Raw genomic sequence first — 19,064 nt, 5'->3', positions numbered from 1 at the left:
AGGAACAATTTCAAAGGAAGATATTTTTTTATTTTTTTGTTACTTGAAAAATAACTAGATCTTTAGCCCCCCTTTACAGCAAGTGCTCTTTCTGCACTACTCACAGTAACAGAAGGGGAAAAGAAGAGAAATGGGAAGCAGCTGGCAGGTACTGAGCCCACAGTCAGTGCCCGGCCTCCCTCCTCCCACACCAGACAACAATCCACTGGCACCACTCCGACGGCACGAGTCACGCCGCTTGTGCGCATGCTTCCCTGGATACAGGTTTTATTTCCCCTCAAAAGACTGAAGTCCCTCTGAGGCTGACCATGATTTCAGACTCTCCCTGATGCCCTCCCAGAACGCACACTTTGTCTTTAGCTTCAGTGGGTGCTTAGCAACATGACCCCACCCTTGTGGTTCAGCCTTTTGTCCTTCCCCTCCGAGGGCAGATCCCAGGCTGGGTCACCTGACTGGCTCTCCATCGCACAACTTCTTCCATCTCATCTACCCAGAGAAACTTGGATCCTGGATCACCTCCATCCTCAGCCTGAATTTCTGAGTGGGGTCAGAAGACGTAGCTGTGTAAACTGTGCTTCTCAAACTTTCTGACCTCAGAACCCTACTTTTAAAAACTGAGGATCAATTTCAAAAAGCACCTGATTTGGCTTCTAATTCAAACAACCGCACAAGCGCTTTTCCTTGCGAAAAACCACTACATTCAGTATGAGGCAGACAGGTTCTATGTGTACTTCCCATTTTGTCACATAGAACATTAAAAAAGACACATATGAAGGATGGGATTTAATTAGTGATTGCTTATTCTTGCTTCATTCTCATTGCAGTTGGCGTCGGTTTTCAGCCGCGGGGGCATGGCACTGCTGCCGCCTTGTCCTGTGTCGACTGCTTCTGCACCAAGAGTGCAGGTGGCAGCACAGAGCTGGTAAAGAATGCCTTAGTGTCGGCATGAAAATAGTTTTATCCTCATGGACACCCTGAAAGGACCTTGAGACCCTCTCCCTATTTAAAACCAATCCACCCTGACATGTGGCCCGATCACAACCACTTCCCCCTCATCTGAACCAGTCATTTCTGTCCTTTTCATTTCAAACTTCACACTCACTGTTTTAACTACTCTTATGTGGTCACCAATGACCTTTTAATTGGAAGACTCTCTGCTCTATGAAGAATGCTGAACATGTCCTCTTTCTGTTTCTGTGACATCTTGCTCTAGTTATTTTCTTTGTCCATTCTTTCGACAGTTCTCAAGAGTTCCTATTTCATTGCCCACTGTAAGTTCACGTTCTCCAGCTTTTTACACATCTCATTCTTCTATCGTCTCAATCTCTTGCTTGATTTCAAATGCCATGTGTTAAATAACTCCCAAATCTATCTTTAGCCTAGATCTCTTGATGAGACAAGTAAACAGTTACCAGGAGCGGGCTTGTGAGCTGGTAGGAGGGGACAGGCAAAGAATTAACAGGAGCGAGCTTGTGGGCTAACAGGAACAAGGTAAACATTAACCGCTTGGGTCTGAATCCCCTGGCTGGCACTACACCTGCAAGCTGACAGCATCTTACATCCATCATAAGTGAGAACTGAACAGTTCCCAACTGCAACGGTAACCCCCTGCAAACTAACCATCACCCATCATAGACGAGAACAGAACAGTTCCCAATCACAATAGCAACCCCTGCAAGTTATTATAACATCCATCATAGATGGGAACAGGACGGTTCCAAGAAGACAATTATAACAGCAGCCCCCTTGCAAGCTGACAAACACCCTACATCTTGCATGGAAAAATATAAAACCCTAGCACTCCTTCTCATCGTGGCAGCTGTCCCCCATCGGACTCTGCCCTGGCTACACTCCATTTTGCCAGTATCTCTCTCTCTCTCTTTTTGACTTTCGAAAGATTTTTCTTTGGATACTCTTGTAGAGTCTCGTAAATTCTTTTACATTCTGCGAACAACCAGGGGTCAATTCTACACCAAGACATCTCTCACCCAACCTTCAGATTAATATATACAAATGTCTAAAAAAAGGATATAGCTTATGATCCTATTTACAATTAATATATATATTTAAAGGGCAATAACAAAGCCTAAAGCTTTTCAAACAGCAGGTTATCTGAGAAATGGAGACAGACTTCTTACATGAACTATTTTTTTTAATTTTAAAAAATAAACAAAAGTGGGAGAGAAAGAACAGGATTCCTCATCTTTTTCCATCTGTTGGTTTTACTTGCCAGTGTCCACTGCCCTCTAATCATATGGAGCTGCACTAGCTATGCGGGAGCTCTCAGGCTTGCCCACACTCTCTTGTCTGTGCTGTGGAAATGGTGACATTGGCTGGGCCACAGTCACCTGGGTGGGTTCCCTTCGCTACAATGACTAGTCAGGGATGGGGATAGAGAGGCAATGAATATCAGTCCCATATTTGGGCTGAAGCTATCAGGAAACCAGTCAGTGTGAGCCTGGAGCTGCTGATGGCCATTTTTGTCACCATGAGAAAAAAAGACTAACAATAAAGATAGCAATGCTGTAAGAATCAGAAGCCCAAATTTTGGTCAAAGTGACTGTGCCCAGGAATCCCACGACTACCGAGCTTTTTCAGTTAAGGGAGCCAGTAAAATCCTTCTCCAGGCCTAAGGCAGTCAGCAGTAGGTTCTCGTGAAGGCATCACACAGCTGATCTTCTAATCTGTGTGAACGACTCACCCAAGATCCCCTACCCCAGCACCCAGTCCCATCATTCAATGGTAACCACTGCTGATCTTTTGACAGTTTGTAGAATTTTTCTATGCGTTTTCTTTTACATAATTGAGATACTATATATAATAAATGTATTATTTCCCCAGTAAATACTGCTCATTAGTATTTTCTCATGCTATAAAACTTTTGACAAAAAAAACAAGTATCACTTTTAGTGACTTTTTTTATTCCTTTAAGGAGCGCCATCATAATTTACTCAACCATTCAACAAACAAAACACTGGCATTTAGGTTGCTTTTTTATTGCCTAAGAGGTGTCTTATATTTAACATGGTACAAACTAAATTCTCAAATGCTATTCCCTAAAGTGCTCTTCCTATAGTTTTCCTTATCTCAGAATTTCTTAATTGTGATTCTGTAGATTTCTTAATGTGTAATTTCTGTCAATTATGTGTTCTTGTCCTTTGCTCATTTATTTATCCATGGAGTTTTTAGATTTCTCTCTACTTTTTATATACTAATTAATAACTAATAATTCACTTAACCCTCCCAAATTACCCTATGAAGTGGAAAATGCAGTATGTCTTAATTTGACATGAGGAAATTATGAAATAGAGAAGTTAAATAACTTGTCCAAAGAACAAGACATGAGGTGCTGGAGTCCATCTGAAGTCAGGTACCCGATCCCAGAGCACACAGCTTAACCACTGTGCTGTGCTGCCTTCAACATGCCAGTTAAGACAGGGATCTTTTAACTCTTACGCAGTTTAGAACATTTTACACCTATTGTCCACACCTGCTCTGTTTCATCTACCTTAAGTTTTAAAGTTTTATGTAATCAAACCTACTATCTTTTCCTTATGCTTGTTTTCTTGGTTTGTTTATTTTTAAAGCTTAGGAAGATACCTAGTCATTCTCCATGCACAGATCAGAAAAACATATATACTCTAAATATTGTTAACTTTTAATGGTATGATTTTAAAAAAGTATTTAATCATTAATTCTTTTGGAATTTACTTTGATGCGTGAGTAATGATTTCAACTGATTTTCTTCCAAATAGCTATTCAACTAGCCCAGCACCATCTGTTGAATAATTTTGGACTCTTAAGCTAGACTCCTCTGAAGAAAAAGCTACAATACTACTGGTTAAAGGGACTCAGCAAACAGAAATTTCCAACAAACATGTACAAAAATATTCAATCTCATTTTTCATAAAAGAAAAACAATTAAAATGCCACTTCTCCCCCATTGGGTTGGCAAATCCAAAAGTTCAATACCCAGAATTGCTGGAACAAAAGACATGTGACAGAATTGCCAAATTGTCCTCCAGAGAGACTCAACCAATTTACACTCCACCAGCTGTCTTTGAGAACATCTGTTTCCCCACAGCCTTGACCACACAGTGGGTTTTCAAACTTTTTGACGCTTGCAACTGTGACGAGTGGGAAATAAAGGGAATTCCTTACTTTTCAATGTTCATATCTCATACAATGAACAAAATTGAGTACCTTTCCCTATATCTAAGAGACATTCACATTTCCTTTTCTGTGAACTATCATTAACCAGACTTCAAAGCATTAACGTTTCAGCTTGAAAGTTTTAATCTCTTGAGTTCCTGGAGTTCTTCCATTCATTTCTTTATGTCATTTTCATATAAATCTAGACTACTGGCTGTTTTGTAGGCAAGCTCTTAATCCGTCTTACTGCTTTCTACGTCCAAGGCCTTAGAACCCCCTTGATGGCACAGAACCAGACACCGAGAACTATTACATGAATGAATTTACCTATGTTACAGTTAAAAACTACAAACAACCTTGTTACAGATTAAATTCTTTACAGCTCCTCCCCATTGATGGGTGGATTTATTTCTTCACCTCTTGAATCTGGGCTGACTTGTGATTTGTTCTGACCAACAGATTGTGGCAGAAGTATCTGCATTTCTGAGATCTGGCCTTGAGAGACCTTGTAGCTTCTGCCCTGGCTCCTTTGGAATATTTCCATCATGAGAAGCCCAGTCTGGTCTACTGTAGGACGAGCAGCAACAGCACGGAGAACCAAATGCAAAATGTTGTGAGGCCACCTTAGATCATGCAACTTGAGGTGAGCTGAGCAGACCCACCCAGTTGCGCCCGGCTCAATGGTCTTACGGACAAGTATGTCGTGGTTGTCGAGTTGTGGAGTGGCTTGTTATGCAGCAATAGATGACTTCAATGTCCAATATGAGACCAGCTAAAGACACTATGGGTCATCCCTACCAGGGGACACTGTAGTCTCTCTTAGGAACCACAGATTTGGAAAGATGTCCAAGGCATATAAATGGAAAAGTTTCAGTCCTGAGAGCTCAGAATCTAGACCTACAAAGGCCAGTGGTCTGGACATTCACACAACCCTGTGATGCAGCTATTATTACTAACGCTACTTTATAAATGGGAAAACTGAGGCCCAGAAGGTTAAGTGGTTTGTCCAAAGTTCATACAACTAGTAAGTCTCTGAGCTGTGGAGAGAACCCAGGAGAGGTCTGGCTGCAAAGCCTATGTTTCTAACACATGAGGCTGTACCACTCACTCTAGCACCGCCAACTCCTTTCTCCACTTCACTCTATTTATACTCCTTCCCTGCTTCTTCATTATATTCATCTAAAACCTACGTTTTAAAATTAACTTCCTAGATTTTAGTGGTGTTAATTATTATCTGAATAAGACCAATTTCAAAGTTCATCATCTTAACATAAGGAAAATAAGCTAAGAAAAATCTTAGAAAAAATCTGGTAACAAAACCCATGACTAACTATAGAAAAGATTAAGGCTATAAACAGGAAGGAAGCCTGGGTGGTTTGTTTGTCGGAAAGTCTTAATTATGTACTTTTATTATGTACACACCTCTTTAAAAAGGCAACTCAGGAAATAAGATTTAGGTAACATGCTTGGGACAATATAATACAGTCAGGCACTGAATAATGTTTCACGACAGACCAGATATATGATGGTGGTCTACCTACCACTATCCAGCCTAGGTGTGTAGTAGGCTTTGTGTGAAGTACACACTCCACGATGTTCGCACAACAATGAAATTGCCTAACAATGCATTTCTCAGAATGTATTCCTGTCATTAATGGTGCATGACTGTATACAAGCCAATCTAATCAGTAACATATACAATGCATGTGAAGTTCTGAATTTTAAAAATCCTACAATTAGAATACATTACATAATTATAACTAAATAGGTAGAAGTTGTGCACTCATTGATACAGCAAAACGTTAAAGGTTATCTTGGGATTCTGGTAATTAAGAGTATTTCTTATTCTCTTACCTATTCTTTTTTCCAATTGTCTACCATAATATACCACCTTTATATCAGATTTTAAAAGATAATTCCTCCTATATCCAAAAGAAATTCAATTTTAAACCACTATACATGACCTGAGTCATATGCTGACTCAGGTCAATACATGAAATAAATTCAACATCTAAGTAGACAGTTATTAAAGTTAAAAATACAGAAACACACACACACACACACACACGCACGCAAAAATTAGAAAAAGCTAAACTTTCAACAGAAGATTGAATGAAATTATTTATTGTAAAATCATTAAAACATAAACCATATGTATGTACTTACAAGGAAAAATACTCAAAACAGAATTCTATTAACAGTGACCTTTAGGGAATAATTATAAAAAGAATTTCACCTTCTTAGTAAAATATTCTGATAATTGTTGAATTTTTACAAAAATGTTAACTTTTATAATAATTTTAAAAATAATTTTAGGTAAAATATGCCTGTGTATGGAGACAGAGAAAAATATGGAAGGACAAGCACCAAGGTGCTGGCAAGCCACTATCTCTCTCTCTGGTTCCTTATTCTGAATCCCTCTTCCACTTTCAAGGACCCTGGGCCCACCTAGATAATCCAGAATAATCTTCCTATCTTAAAGTCAGCTGACTTTAAACAATCTTAACTCCCCTTTGCCAGGTAATCTAACATATTTAGAATCTGGGAATTAGGGCCTGGACATCTTTGGGGGCGGGATCATTATTCTGCCTACCACAGCTTTATATAATAGTATACATTTTTTTAAAAGTAGTTGCCTACTATATTTAAAAGACACATGTTAAATAGGAATAAAGGAAAATACAATTATTAGATAAAGTTAACTTTAATTAAAAAAGCAAAGAATAAAATCTAAGGTATCACCTTTTTCTTTTATGAATCGTGCTCTTGATGTCCTAAGAAATCTTCATCTAAGCTAAGGTCATGAAGATTCTGTCCTGTTTTCTTCTCAAAGTTTAAGTTTTAGGTCTTATACTTAGGTCTTGTTCCCTTTTTCCTTTTTTGCATATAGATGTCTAATTATTCCAACACCATTTGTTGAAGAGACTGATACAAGCAACAATATGGATAAATCTCAAGTAGAAGAACCCAGACATAAAAGGCCGCATACTGCATAAATTACATTTATATGACATTCTGGAAAGAGCAAGACTATGGGAACAGAAGTCAGATAAGAGATCACCAGAGACTAGGGGGAGGGAACTGAGTACAAAGGAGCACAAGGCACCTTTTGGGGTTGATGGAAATACTCCATTATCTTGAATGTGGTGGTACATGACTGTCTGTATTTGTCAAAATTCAAAGACTTACACAACTAAAAAAGGGTGAATTTTACTCTACATAAATTATTCTTCAATAAACTTCACTAAAAATGATGAAATGACAAGATAAAAAAAGGAGTAATTTGTTTTGCAGAATCCTAGACTTTCTGAACTCCAAAAATGTGAACTTAATCCAAGTTAAAAAGTAGCAAAGAAACTAAAAGGCAGAAAGCTAGACAAGATACTCCCAGACTCCCCCAGCCTTCTACCACTGCTCCCAAATAAAAAGGGAAGAAAGCAATAAAGAGTGAGCACTAAATAGGCATTATCCAATAGCTATAGGCTAATTTTTCAGGCTAGTGATCTAAAGATTTAACAAAACAAACAAAAAGCTAAGCCTCAGAAAAGTAATCAATGAAATAATATTTACCTTTGGAGTCAGCATTTGGGAACAGCCTGTTCCATGGCACCTTATTTTTGTGTGGAAGAGAAAGCAAATAGTTTCTAGCTTTTAAATTGATTATGCAATTCAGGTCTTCCTGTGATGGGGATCCAAGAATACCTATCAGATAAAATAATTAGCTGTTAATCATCAAGGCCAATGTAAATTGACCACACACCATCAGCTATAGGGCAGAACGGACCCTGATAATTCATGTCTTCTCACACCACCTCCCAATGTTTACTTTTTTTATTAACAAGTTTTTACAAGGGTCCTTAACATTTTATATCGAGGAAGATTACAAATTCACGTCTTTTATAGGTTACAGAGTTGTGAGAACTCTTAATTGAATGAAGTGACTCTGATGTCAATAGTGGGCAAGTAAACTGAGTAAATCCAGCCCCTAACGTGCCGAGAACCCTTACCCAGAATGTGGTTCAGCTGGTCGAGATAATGCTTCCCTGGGAAGATGGGCCTGTTGGAGAGCATCTCTGCCAGAATACAGCCTACAGACCAGATATCAATGGACTTGGTATAGCCCTGCAGTAGAAAGGGAGAAAAAATGGAGAATGCTGTCTGGTGTTATATGACACACGAGATCTTCCTATATGACAGACACATGGCCAACAGGAGTTTTAGCTTCTCCTTTAGCTCTACAATTCAGAAATAAATAAAAATAGAGCATGGAGAAACCAATAACAACTTGGCTTTCTTAGGAGATGTTGAACAACTTTATTTGTATCTTCAAAGTTGATTAACTTATTAAATTAGAATTTCCAAAGTATATTTCATTCTTCTTTTCACATGATTTGAAGAAAAGAATTAAAATCCTTATAAGCTGAAGCTAGATAAAGGAAAAAGCAGTAAAACCCACTGCTTTAAAACATTTGTGGCCTACTCACTCATTTTGGAAACCTGGAAACCAACTCAAGAGAAGGGGCACTGTTACACTTCCAGAATATCTTTATACATTTTGCAAATCGTTTTTTAAAAAGTCAAGCTGAAAACACTTGATCTCTGCAAAAAAAAAAAAAAAAAGGTATATGCTGGTTCCATCATATTTTACCAATCCCAATTTCTTGTCTTCTTTTTCTATTTATTTTTCAGGTATAATTTTTCTTTTAAAGAAATTCTATGGAAAGACAAGGAAGAATTATCTTTCTAAATCATACAACAATATAAAAGAGATGTTTCTCCAAAGGGTGTAAGCTGAATTTTATGGAAAATGCTAGGTGTACTAATAAATTGCAGAAGAAATGTAAAGAACAGCTAGAGAAAAATAAAATCAATTAAATATTAAAGCTTAGGGAAACTCAGCAACATTTTTTGGGAAATCAAATAAGGAATTAATGATCAGATCAACAGCTATGATAAAGTGGGGTTCAATTTCAAAATAATCCTTTCCAAAATTCTTATAATCCAAAATAAATTTTGCTTTGAGCCAAAACAAAATAAAGAGGAACATTTTAAAAACACAAAAAATAAATAACTAAAGGGACCCAGGGCTCTCTGGAGAAATGGCTGCTCCAACTCTGGGACAGGAAAATACTATAAAGTAAACCTGGGGTATTGGTGCCTAAAAGCAAGGAAATACAGTGGGGACACGTCAAAAGTGGCTCCCACGGGAAAATCTGGGACAATATAAGCATCAAAATACAGAATGGCAGATAAGGATTATAAGCCATTGAATAATTAACTATGAATAATTAACCATTAATTGAATATTAACCATGAATTAATGAATGGAGAGAACTAAATAATAGAAGGAATGATAGAGTTATGAGATCATCAATGGATGGTAATACTAGTTCGTGAAAGTTTAATGAAGGTAACTTACATAGTCTTGAAGTATTTCTTCAAATACTTCAAATATTTCTAACAAATTCTTATTAGTTATTAATATAATTATTACTATAATTAACCATAATTATGGTGGAGACTTGGAGGACATCATCTTAACCAAAAGATCAACATGCATTCCACTGGTATCGACATAAACCAGATATGCCCCAATATAATGCACTGAGAAGAAGAAAACATTGTGTCTGTGGCATTCATGCTCAAAATGCATAATACAAAACTGAGGTGTATTCTACAAAATAGCTGACTTGCAACCCTTTGAAAATGTCAAGGTCAAGAAAGCCTGAGGAACTATTTCGGATTAAAGGAGACTAAAGAAACAATGCGTAGACCAGGGCAGGAGGTGGTGAGAAAAGGTACAAAGATTATTATAGGGAAAATATCAGAAATTTGAATCTAAATTGTGCATTAGATATTAGACCAGTGTTAAATTTCCTACTTTTGATTAGTGTACTATGGTCACGTTAGAGAATATCCTTCTAAGGCAGGGTTTCTCACCCTTGGCACTACTGACATTTGGGCTGGACAAGTTTTTGTTCTGAGGCTCTTCTGTGCCCTGGAGGATGTCTAGCAGCCTCTCTGCCCTCTAACCACTTGATGTCAGTAGCATTCCCCTTTCAGCTGTGAAACCAAAAATGTCTCTAAACACTGCCAAGTGTCTTTGGAAAACACTACAGCCACTGTTCTAAGAAAATAAACACTGAAATGTAAATGGTAAAGGACACACCTGTAAGTTATTCACAAATGACTCAAAACAAACACAAACACACACACACACACAAAATGAAAAAGCAAACAGGACAAAGGATAAAGAATTGTTGAGTTGATTCTGGAGTGAAAGGTATGCACAAGTTTTATCCAGCAGCAATCCAAGGGTGGGCCAGAGGCCCACATGGCTTCTAAGGATCAGAGAGGTGACACTACTTTTATACGACTACTATGTTTTCTTTTCACCCTTCTCTCATAAGTCAAATCCCTCACAGGAGATTTTTCCAGAGGCTATGTGATGTTATACATGATATACATGTGATATAATACATGAAATGTAACAATATTCAGCAAACCTGCATAATGAAGTGAACCAGTACTTTCCAAATGCTTGACATTACAAAATCATGCATGGGCATAAATGTAAGCTAGATCAATGGATTGTAATAAAACAGTACAAAAGGTTCACTAACATGGTTTCCGATTCCATGTTGCAATTTTAGGTTGGTGCAACAGTAACTGCAGTTTTTGCAATTATTTTCAATTGCAAAAACTGCAATTACTTTTGCACCAACCCTAATAACTTTTCATTGGTTGAGTTGTGGTGGTAATACCAAAGAAGAATAGCAACAAGTAGCTGAAAAGACTACTAAGGTACTCCCTTTCCCCAATTATGTATCTGTGTGAAGACTTTTCTCTATTAACTTACACCCAAACAACATACTTAACAGACTGAGCGTAGAACCAGATGAGAATCCAGCAGGATTCTGTTAAGCCAGACAATGAAGAGATTTGCACAAATGAAAATGCCACTCTTCTTACTGAAATGTTTTTATTGTGGAAAAAGAAATGACAAATACTTGAAAATAAATTACAAATATCTAATTTATGCTATAACATGTAGTAGGTTTATTATTGTTGCTTTAAAATTAATACTTTTTTAAAGTTTCAATTTTAATTCCTATATAGTAAACACTGAGAGATAAAACCCACGTAAACAAAACCTGCTTGGGGTCTTCTATAATTTTAAAGAGACTGAAGGACCCAGGGTCTTAAGGCTAGAATGGCTGAGAACGACTGCCTTGTAATTTTCTTAAAATGTTTCTGCAAGTTGAAAATTCTGTCAAAATGAAATGTTACAAATTCATACACATGCACACAGTGCTCTAGCTGCCCAAACTGGGACAATATGAATATTAAAAAAATAATAACAATAATGGACAGCACATTAAAAAGAAAATCTATGAGTCCACAGTAATGTTTTAAAAACAAAGGTGGGAGACAGAGGAAGAGAAAGAGAAAAAAGGGGAAACTTCTTTATAGAAGAGTGCCAGCTACCGTTGTTTCCCCGAAAATAAAACCTGGCCGGACCACCAGCTCTAATGCGTTTTTTGGAGCAAAAATTAATATAAGAGCCTGTCTTATAATGTAAGACTGGGTATAATATAATATATAATATAATACCAGGTCTTATATTAATTTTTGCTTCAAAAGATGCATTAGAGCTGATGGTCCGGCTAGGTAATAAATGTAAAAGGAAAAATAAATTTAGAAAAATCACCATTTGCAAAGTCCAATACTGTAACTAACAGAAGCAAGGGTCATCAAGGGGTAAACCACCAGGGGAAAGGCTGCTGGGAAACAGAAGATCCACATATATGGTTTCCAAGAATTTGTGGGGTTTAATGTGCAGGAAAGGTATGACCTAAACCTAGCCAGGTGGAACCAGTCCGAAGAATTCAGAATGTAAACTATTCTGCAAAACAATTCATCTGTACTCTGCAAAGTATTTCAATGTCAAGAAGAAGACAAGAAGGGCAGGAGGACTGTTTCTAGACTGAGTACAATGTGTGAAACTTGAACTAATGCACTGAAACCAAAAATAACTGTACGGAACTTTTGTGGAGGGCAACTGGGATGTCACTGAATTAACGCCGCTGATCTTAGGTGTGCAAAGGGTACCGTAGCTGTGGAGAGAGAACACCCCCCCTTTTTAGAAGTATTAGTATGCCCAAAGGATCTAGAAAGAAAGTGTTAGTTTATGTTGGTGAAGTGTCAGAGGGTTTGACAAAAAAGAGAAAGGAAAGGAGGGAGGCAGAGACAGACAGGGAGATGTTACTAGTGGGTGAACCTAGGTAAAGGGTATATGGCTGTTCACTGTACTTTCAGTTCTTCTAGCGTTTGAAAAGGCTCTCAATTAACAAATACACTGCCAGAAGTAACATTCGCAGGCTGCCAACAAAAAAGAATTTCACTATAGTTAACTCGGAAGGAGAAAGGAGAGCTGGGCACCTTGAAGAACAGAGGCCACCCTTCCTGGCTACTGCCGCCTGGAGGGTGACTGAGAAGTCAAGACAGCTGTGGCATGCTGGGAAGGAGGATACAAGTCCTTGAAGCTAACCAGGATAAAAAGCACACTGACAGCTCTCCTTTACAACTGGCAGGCACCAAATATATGCATTTCATTGGATAAAAAGCACACTGACAGCTCTCCTTTACAGCTAGCAGGTACCAAACACATGCATTTCATTGCCACTGGTTTGGAATGGCTGTCACGTGGTCAGTCCAAAGAAAGAACCAGGTGAGCAGGATTATTTGTAATACAGAGTTAGAAGAGAACTGACATAGCATTTTCTTCTTTAAAACATCCGTTATGCCAAATCCTTCTTTATAATGGAATTTATTTTAATGGAATTTTACTTTTATAACTGAACTAAACAAATGTTTAGTTCAAGAATATTAACTGCTTTAAACATATCCCATTTCCTCACATAAGCAATCTAATGTTCATCCCAAAGCCTTCTACTCATAATGGATGAAGAGAATCCGATTTCTGGTTCTTAGACCTCACACACGAGGCCCAATGTCTATTTTTATTGCTTTTCTTCATGTAATCTTAACGTTACATTACGGTAAATGGAATTAAGTTCAAGAATCTTATAATCTTGAGATATTAGATACAGGAAGTATGTCAGGCTCACTTAAATCCTCCAAATATGACACCTTATTCATATACTATTTGCAAACAATACATTAAAAATATTGAATCTCCATAGAAGCCCTCAAAGCTTGCCACCTAAAAAGCCTAACAAAGATGTCATACTTCACTTTTTCTTGCTCTTAGGTATTTATTTAATCATTTCTTCCGACCAAGACACAGACCTCGTTAGAAGAGTTTGCCTGGTATCTGGATGCACTCTTCACACCCACTTGGAGATCAGAGGAACACATGTCATTTGGATTACCATATAATTTTGAAAGAATCCACAGCAGTTCCTTCTTTCCACACTTATGTTTTCTCCAAATTCTATTATAATTTTGAAGAGATTCTTATGGTCAAATAAATCTGATCTTTACAGAACAGCCCTGGTCCACGTTCACAGAAGACTCACTAACAGATAACCTCTAACACAAACCCAGCCTCACCCAGCAGTGGCAGCAGCAGGTTTAAAAGCTGCCACCGGTATAAGGTCAAGAGAGCTGACCAAGGGGTGGGACAAAGACCATTTATTTTAACAGTGACCACAGAGGCACACCCTCAAACTCAATATAACACATCAGGTACTACTCCAGCTGAGGTGGAGAGGCCGAAACCCAGGGCCCAGAAGTTCAGTGCAACAGCAGATTATGACCGCACCGTGGTTCTGGCCAAACACAGGCTGGCCAGACAGGCCAAGACTCAACCCAGGTGGAAACAGGCTTACCGAGAGGGAGGCTTTTTCTTCCTGGTTTTCTTTTTATGCAAACTTGGCCCTTACCTTGGAATTCAACATAATTTCCGGAGCCCTGTACCAACGTGTGGCTACGTACTCCGTCAGGAACCCTGTGTGATCATGGTCTGGATCTGCAACACGGGCCAAGCCAAAATCACAGATCTGAGAGAGAAAAAAAGGTGACACCTTAGGGATTCTACCCAATTTAATATCGAAACATCATAAACATAAAAAAGACAACAGTAATAATTATGGTAATAAGTCGTTGCTACTGTTACGATGTGGCAGATATTTTGCTGGGAATTCTACACATTCTTATTTAATACTCACAACAACCTGAAAGGCAGTGCTAACCATCTACATGTGAGAGCCGAGGAACAGGCTGGAGGAGTCTGTATCAGGACACGTTTGAAGAGGCACATCCCACCTTTCATTATCTTTTATCCCACATCAATCTCATTTAGGTCGTTTGACAAAAACTGTGCTGTGCAAAACTGAAGTCACCAAGGAGCCTCTGGTGCTCATGAGCCTTTCTAGGGCCCTCACCTACTGGCACCCCCAGGATCATGAGTGCTAGGATCAGCTCCTCAACCGGCAATTCTACTTCTCAGACTTCACTGACTGCTGTTCTTCCACCTGTTCCACGAGTGTAGGTATTTCCAAAGAGTTTTCCCCTTCCTTGTAGTCAAATCCACTCCTAAACCTTCAAAGGTGTCTCTTAAACTGAAGACAAATCTTTTTTTTAAATTAAATATCCAGTTTCTAATTTCTCCTGATTCACAAAAGTACTGCTGGCCTTTCATTATCTGGCCATCTAATACTTTGGTGCTACTCCAGACTTCAACATATATAAAATATAACCACAATATGCTTAGTTCAATATAATTGCAGGATATTTTAAGTCCTTGGTTCTTGGGGAACTAACCTGAGAAAGAGAGAAGTATGTTAACAAAGATAGGCCAGAGTACAGAAGACAGCTTGGAAGACAGACTAGTTTGCAGGCTTCCTGCTTTAATTCAGCTAAGGATCAGGGCCAGAACTCAGGCCATAAATGGAGGCGAGAGGAAGGGCCATGCCTAAGCGATAGTCATAGGACTTAAATGGACAGCAATCTCTGCTTAGGTATCTCATAGTAGAGTGCCTCCATCATTCAGCAAGATTCAGGAATGCTCCCATTGACCTCACAAATGTCTTCCTCCGGCCTTGGACACTGGCATCACCATGTAGTCCCTCGGATCCCACAGGCCCTGCTGTTTGCTTCAACTGTAGCATTCAAGAAGTTACGTATCTGTGTTGCATAATTTCCGTCTTTTGACACATTGTCACTGTACCTTCAAAAGAAGCAAATAGCACATCTGCTTCCCCAGTTACTATTTCAAAGGCCACTTTCTATGTGTACTCTCACAGAGGTGCAGTGAGGAAATCCTCAGTCCAGCTCCGTGGCTCTGACAGCTAACTCTAGCCACCGCACTCGTTCAGTCTACATAACCTCCACCACAGGCACTGGTCTCACCTTTCAAAGCTGGCTTGCTTGCCAATGCCAGTACACCCCTGACACCCATGGGCCTGTCAGAAGATCTGGCTGATGTATGGCCATAAGCTTTTAAGGGGGATCACCGTGAGTTCTAAGTTTGGCTTACTTTATCGTGAGGCTTTCATGTACCTGCACCCTATTTGTTTCTTTAGAATCTTTTCTACCAATTCCTGTCAAGTAAATTGCAGCAGGAAGCCTTCTAAGTACTTGTGTCCAGGAGGTTCACCAGCAACATGATCCCACCTGGCACAATTTCCAACTTAGAGAAGCAATGAATGATTGATTTCTTCTTACACCTCTGCCATTCAGAGCCCTCACCTGCTATGTTGGACTACCACGGACACATCTCAATTCCGTGTGGCCTGAACTTTTCAATATCTGTGATCCGTAGTTTCTCTTTTTTTTTAGGGCTAACACTTTATTTTCTGATTCAAGTTCAAACAGAGCTAACCACTCAGTGTGCCTTCTGTAGTATAAACGGACACTTGAAGCCACATTCTGAATCATGCAGAGAAGAAATACTGTGTCTTGTCAGCAGAAAGAAACGAGCACAAGCCCCAGACCACGGCCACAGACCCTTCACTGTTCTCTAGGCACCGTGTCACACAGACTGGCTGGGTCTAGACTTGATCCATTTTTTGGTGGATCATTTGAATCACAAAACGAATCCCACATGGATTTTTTAAAAAATCAGAATAAAATAAATTCACAGGTCAATGAGGACAAATATTGAGGTTGATGTCTTCCACACCCCTCTCGACTTAGACGAAAGCTAAACTGTTGCCTATGTGTTATTTCTAAAATATAAGTCGCCTCTCTGGCTCAAAAATCTTTTAACCAATCACCTCTACCTACTGAATGAAGTCCACGTTCTTTAAGCATGCGTTTCAAGACCATTTACAAACTGCCACCAAGCCATCTTCCTGATCATGTCTCTCCCATCTCTCTCAATAAAAAAAGCAGTAATATTTGTGACAATTCCTTGTGAAGGGAGACAGATAACTAGCATATGGTACAAGAAACAAAATGACCCACAGTACTCCTACCTGGCTACTCTTTGGGCAACGTAAACTCAAATTTTCATGAAACAAAGGAAGCTCCAAAGACAGGTTTCATTTCGTATCTTCCAGAGTCCAGGCACACCCAGAACCACATATGTTGTGATCCCAGCATCCCAAGACTAATGGGATTTCTGTGGGCTCAGCCTAGCAAAAAGCAAGGATAGACTGCTCGAGAACACATCCCTGTGGCAGTTTACCAAAAATAAGTTAGCAGACTTTCCAATCCCTTGTGTCTGTGGTCCTAAGACAAAAAGGGAAAATCTACAAGAGAGGAACTCAGGAGGGCCCTGAGAGGCCAGCGTCTGCTGGGTCTCAGGGCTTCAGATAACAAATACAAAGCATGTTTATGGAAACCAAAAAGAAAGCTCATGCTGTTGGCCTTAACTGATACCAGAGTTCACAGTTAAAGGCCTAAGACACTGAGAAGAGCTGATAATCTGACAGCTCAAGAGTAAGAAACACTTCAGTCACATAGAAGGCAAAGGAAAAAGGAAGAAATGACAATTACCTATTTGAAAATTCAAAAGGCCCTAAATAATAAGAGGTGAGTAAGGCCACAGGTTACAAACTTTCTAGGCACAGGGGCCTGTGGGATGAACAGCAAGGATGACCCCAAGGTACTGAGGATGTGATGGGTGCACAGTGACTCCAGAGATCAAGCGGAGAAGACTTTTCCCTCTCAGTGCTTTCTCAACCCAGATCACCTGAACTGCCACCACACCCTGACCTGCCTTTTGGACATGCTCACCATGACAAATCTGTGACTTAGTAACATACCACACTCATCTTTGGAATGAGAGTCTCTCTGGAATATTTATGCTCATGTGAACAGCCTATACATACATTTTTAAAATGGGTGAATTATGCTGCCGTAAATATCTAGACCCTCCTATTGTGTTTCTGAGTCTGTGCATTAAACTGGGTTTTAAAAACAATTCCTGGAATAGTGCAGATGACCAAGAATATAACCTATCAGTGTAGGTGTAAATTTTGGTGAGTAGTGAATAACATGGCCCTACGTAAAGAGAAGTCCACAGTATAGAGAAAACAAAGTAGTGTGATTCTATTTGTTGTCTTTTTTATTTCCCTCCCTCCCCCGCCGTTTGTCTTCTTAAAGATGAGCATTTTCATGCAAAAGTAAGTCAACTTTCCCCAGAAATATTATGTACTTAAAACGCTGATTGAAAATCTCTCTCCAAAAACAAGCAAAAGCAATCTGCCATAATAATACTGTGGCAGAAAGAAACAGAAAAACACTAGGAGACAGAAAAATAGTCATTGTAATTTTTCAAGAAAATCACTAAGAGCCAACAAAGTGTGGCCAATCTTAAAAGGACCTTCATTCCTTTTGTTCTCACCTGGCTTTTAATTGCACAGATCCATCAGAAAGGATCTGGTTACATCCCATGTGGAAAATACATGAATCTAATTTGGAAGGATCCTAAGAGGTAACAAAGTCCAATCCAACAATTTCTGATGTAGGAAGCTGACAGTATGTCAGCCACCCTGTTTTAAACCCCCAATGACAGCAGATAAGCTGACCACCTAATGACAGAACCCACTGCCTTTTTTTAGATAGTTCCAGAAGGCTCTCCATGATTCCTTCCAACCAACCTCTCCAGCTCAGTGTCAGTGACTCCCTATTACTCATCCAAAGCTGCATCTACACACAGAAGGTCTCAGTTTGTGCACTAGTCCCTTACTACTTATTTTTATTTCTGTTGTTCCTTCTGCTTTCAATATCCTATGCCCAACACAGCCACTTGTCTACTGAAGGCCTTGCCATCCTTAGAGGGATACCTCCTTCTTCTTGATGCCTCTCATAGCCCTAGCGAGAACTAACCCACCTCTCTCCTTTGCGTTTGTACACCATTCTTTTCAATATCTCAGTTACAGCAGATATTACAATCATTTATCGTTTCAGATTTCTGACCTATCCGTTTTCAGATTTCAGGGACAGACAGTCATCTCTCTTGCCAAGTATACTGTATTGGGCTTCTCACAGGAATGTCTGTTGAACTGAAGTCCAAGAAATAATCACTGCTTTAAATCTATTATGTACTTTTTAAACAGCTTTATTGAAGTATAATTCACATACCATAAACTCACCCATTTAAAGGATACAATTCAAAGGATTTTGGTATTCACAGGATTACATAACCATTACCACCATCCAATTTTAGAACATTTTTATAACCGCAAAAAGAAATCTTGTACCCATCAGCAGTCTCTTTCTAATCCCACCGGTCCTAGGCAACCACTAATCTACTTTCTGTCACTATGGATTTGTCCGTTCTAGACATTTCATATAAATGGAACTATACAATATGTGGCCCTTTATGATTGGCTTCTTTCACTTACATTATAATGTTTGCAAGATTCATCTGTGTACTAATATGTACTAGTACTTCACTCTTTTTCACTCTATTATATGAATCTACCACATTTTATTTA

The 19,064-nt window shown here is 39.0% G+C and overlaps 1 protein-coding gene across 1 annotated transcript in view; it reads right to left on the bottom strand.

Moving 5' to 3' along the window:
• Positions 1 to 19,064, bottom strand: part of MAPK1 (mitogen-activated protein kinase 1) — an 87,859-nt gene that overhangs the window by 12,858 nt on the left and 55,937 nt on the right. The window contains exons 4-6 of the mRNA XM_033097341.1: positions 14,061 to 14,177; positions 8,160 to 8,274; positions 7,723 to 7,854 (exon numbers count right to left, since the gene is read on the bottom strand). Of these exons, the coding sequence (XP_032953232.1) occupies positions 7,723 to 7,854; positions 8,160 to 8,274; positions 14,061 to 14,177 (364 nt within the window). The remainder of the gene's footprint in view (positions 1 to 7,722; positions 7,855 to 8,159; positions 8,275 to 14,060; positions 14,178 to 19,064) is intronic.

This window comes from Rhinolophus ferrumequinum, chromosome 25, assembly GCF_004115265.2.
Source record: "Rhinolophus ferrumequinum isolate MPI-CBG mRhiFer1 chromosome 25, mRhiFer1_v1.p, whole genome shotgun sequence".
Taxonomy (NCBI): domain Eukaryota; kingdom Metazoa; phylum Chordata; class Mammalia; order Chiroptera; family Rhinolophidae; genus Rhinolophus; species Rhinolophus ferrumequinum.
This window is presented reverse-complemented; position numbering and strand designations above follow the sequence as displayed.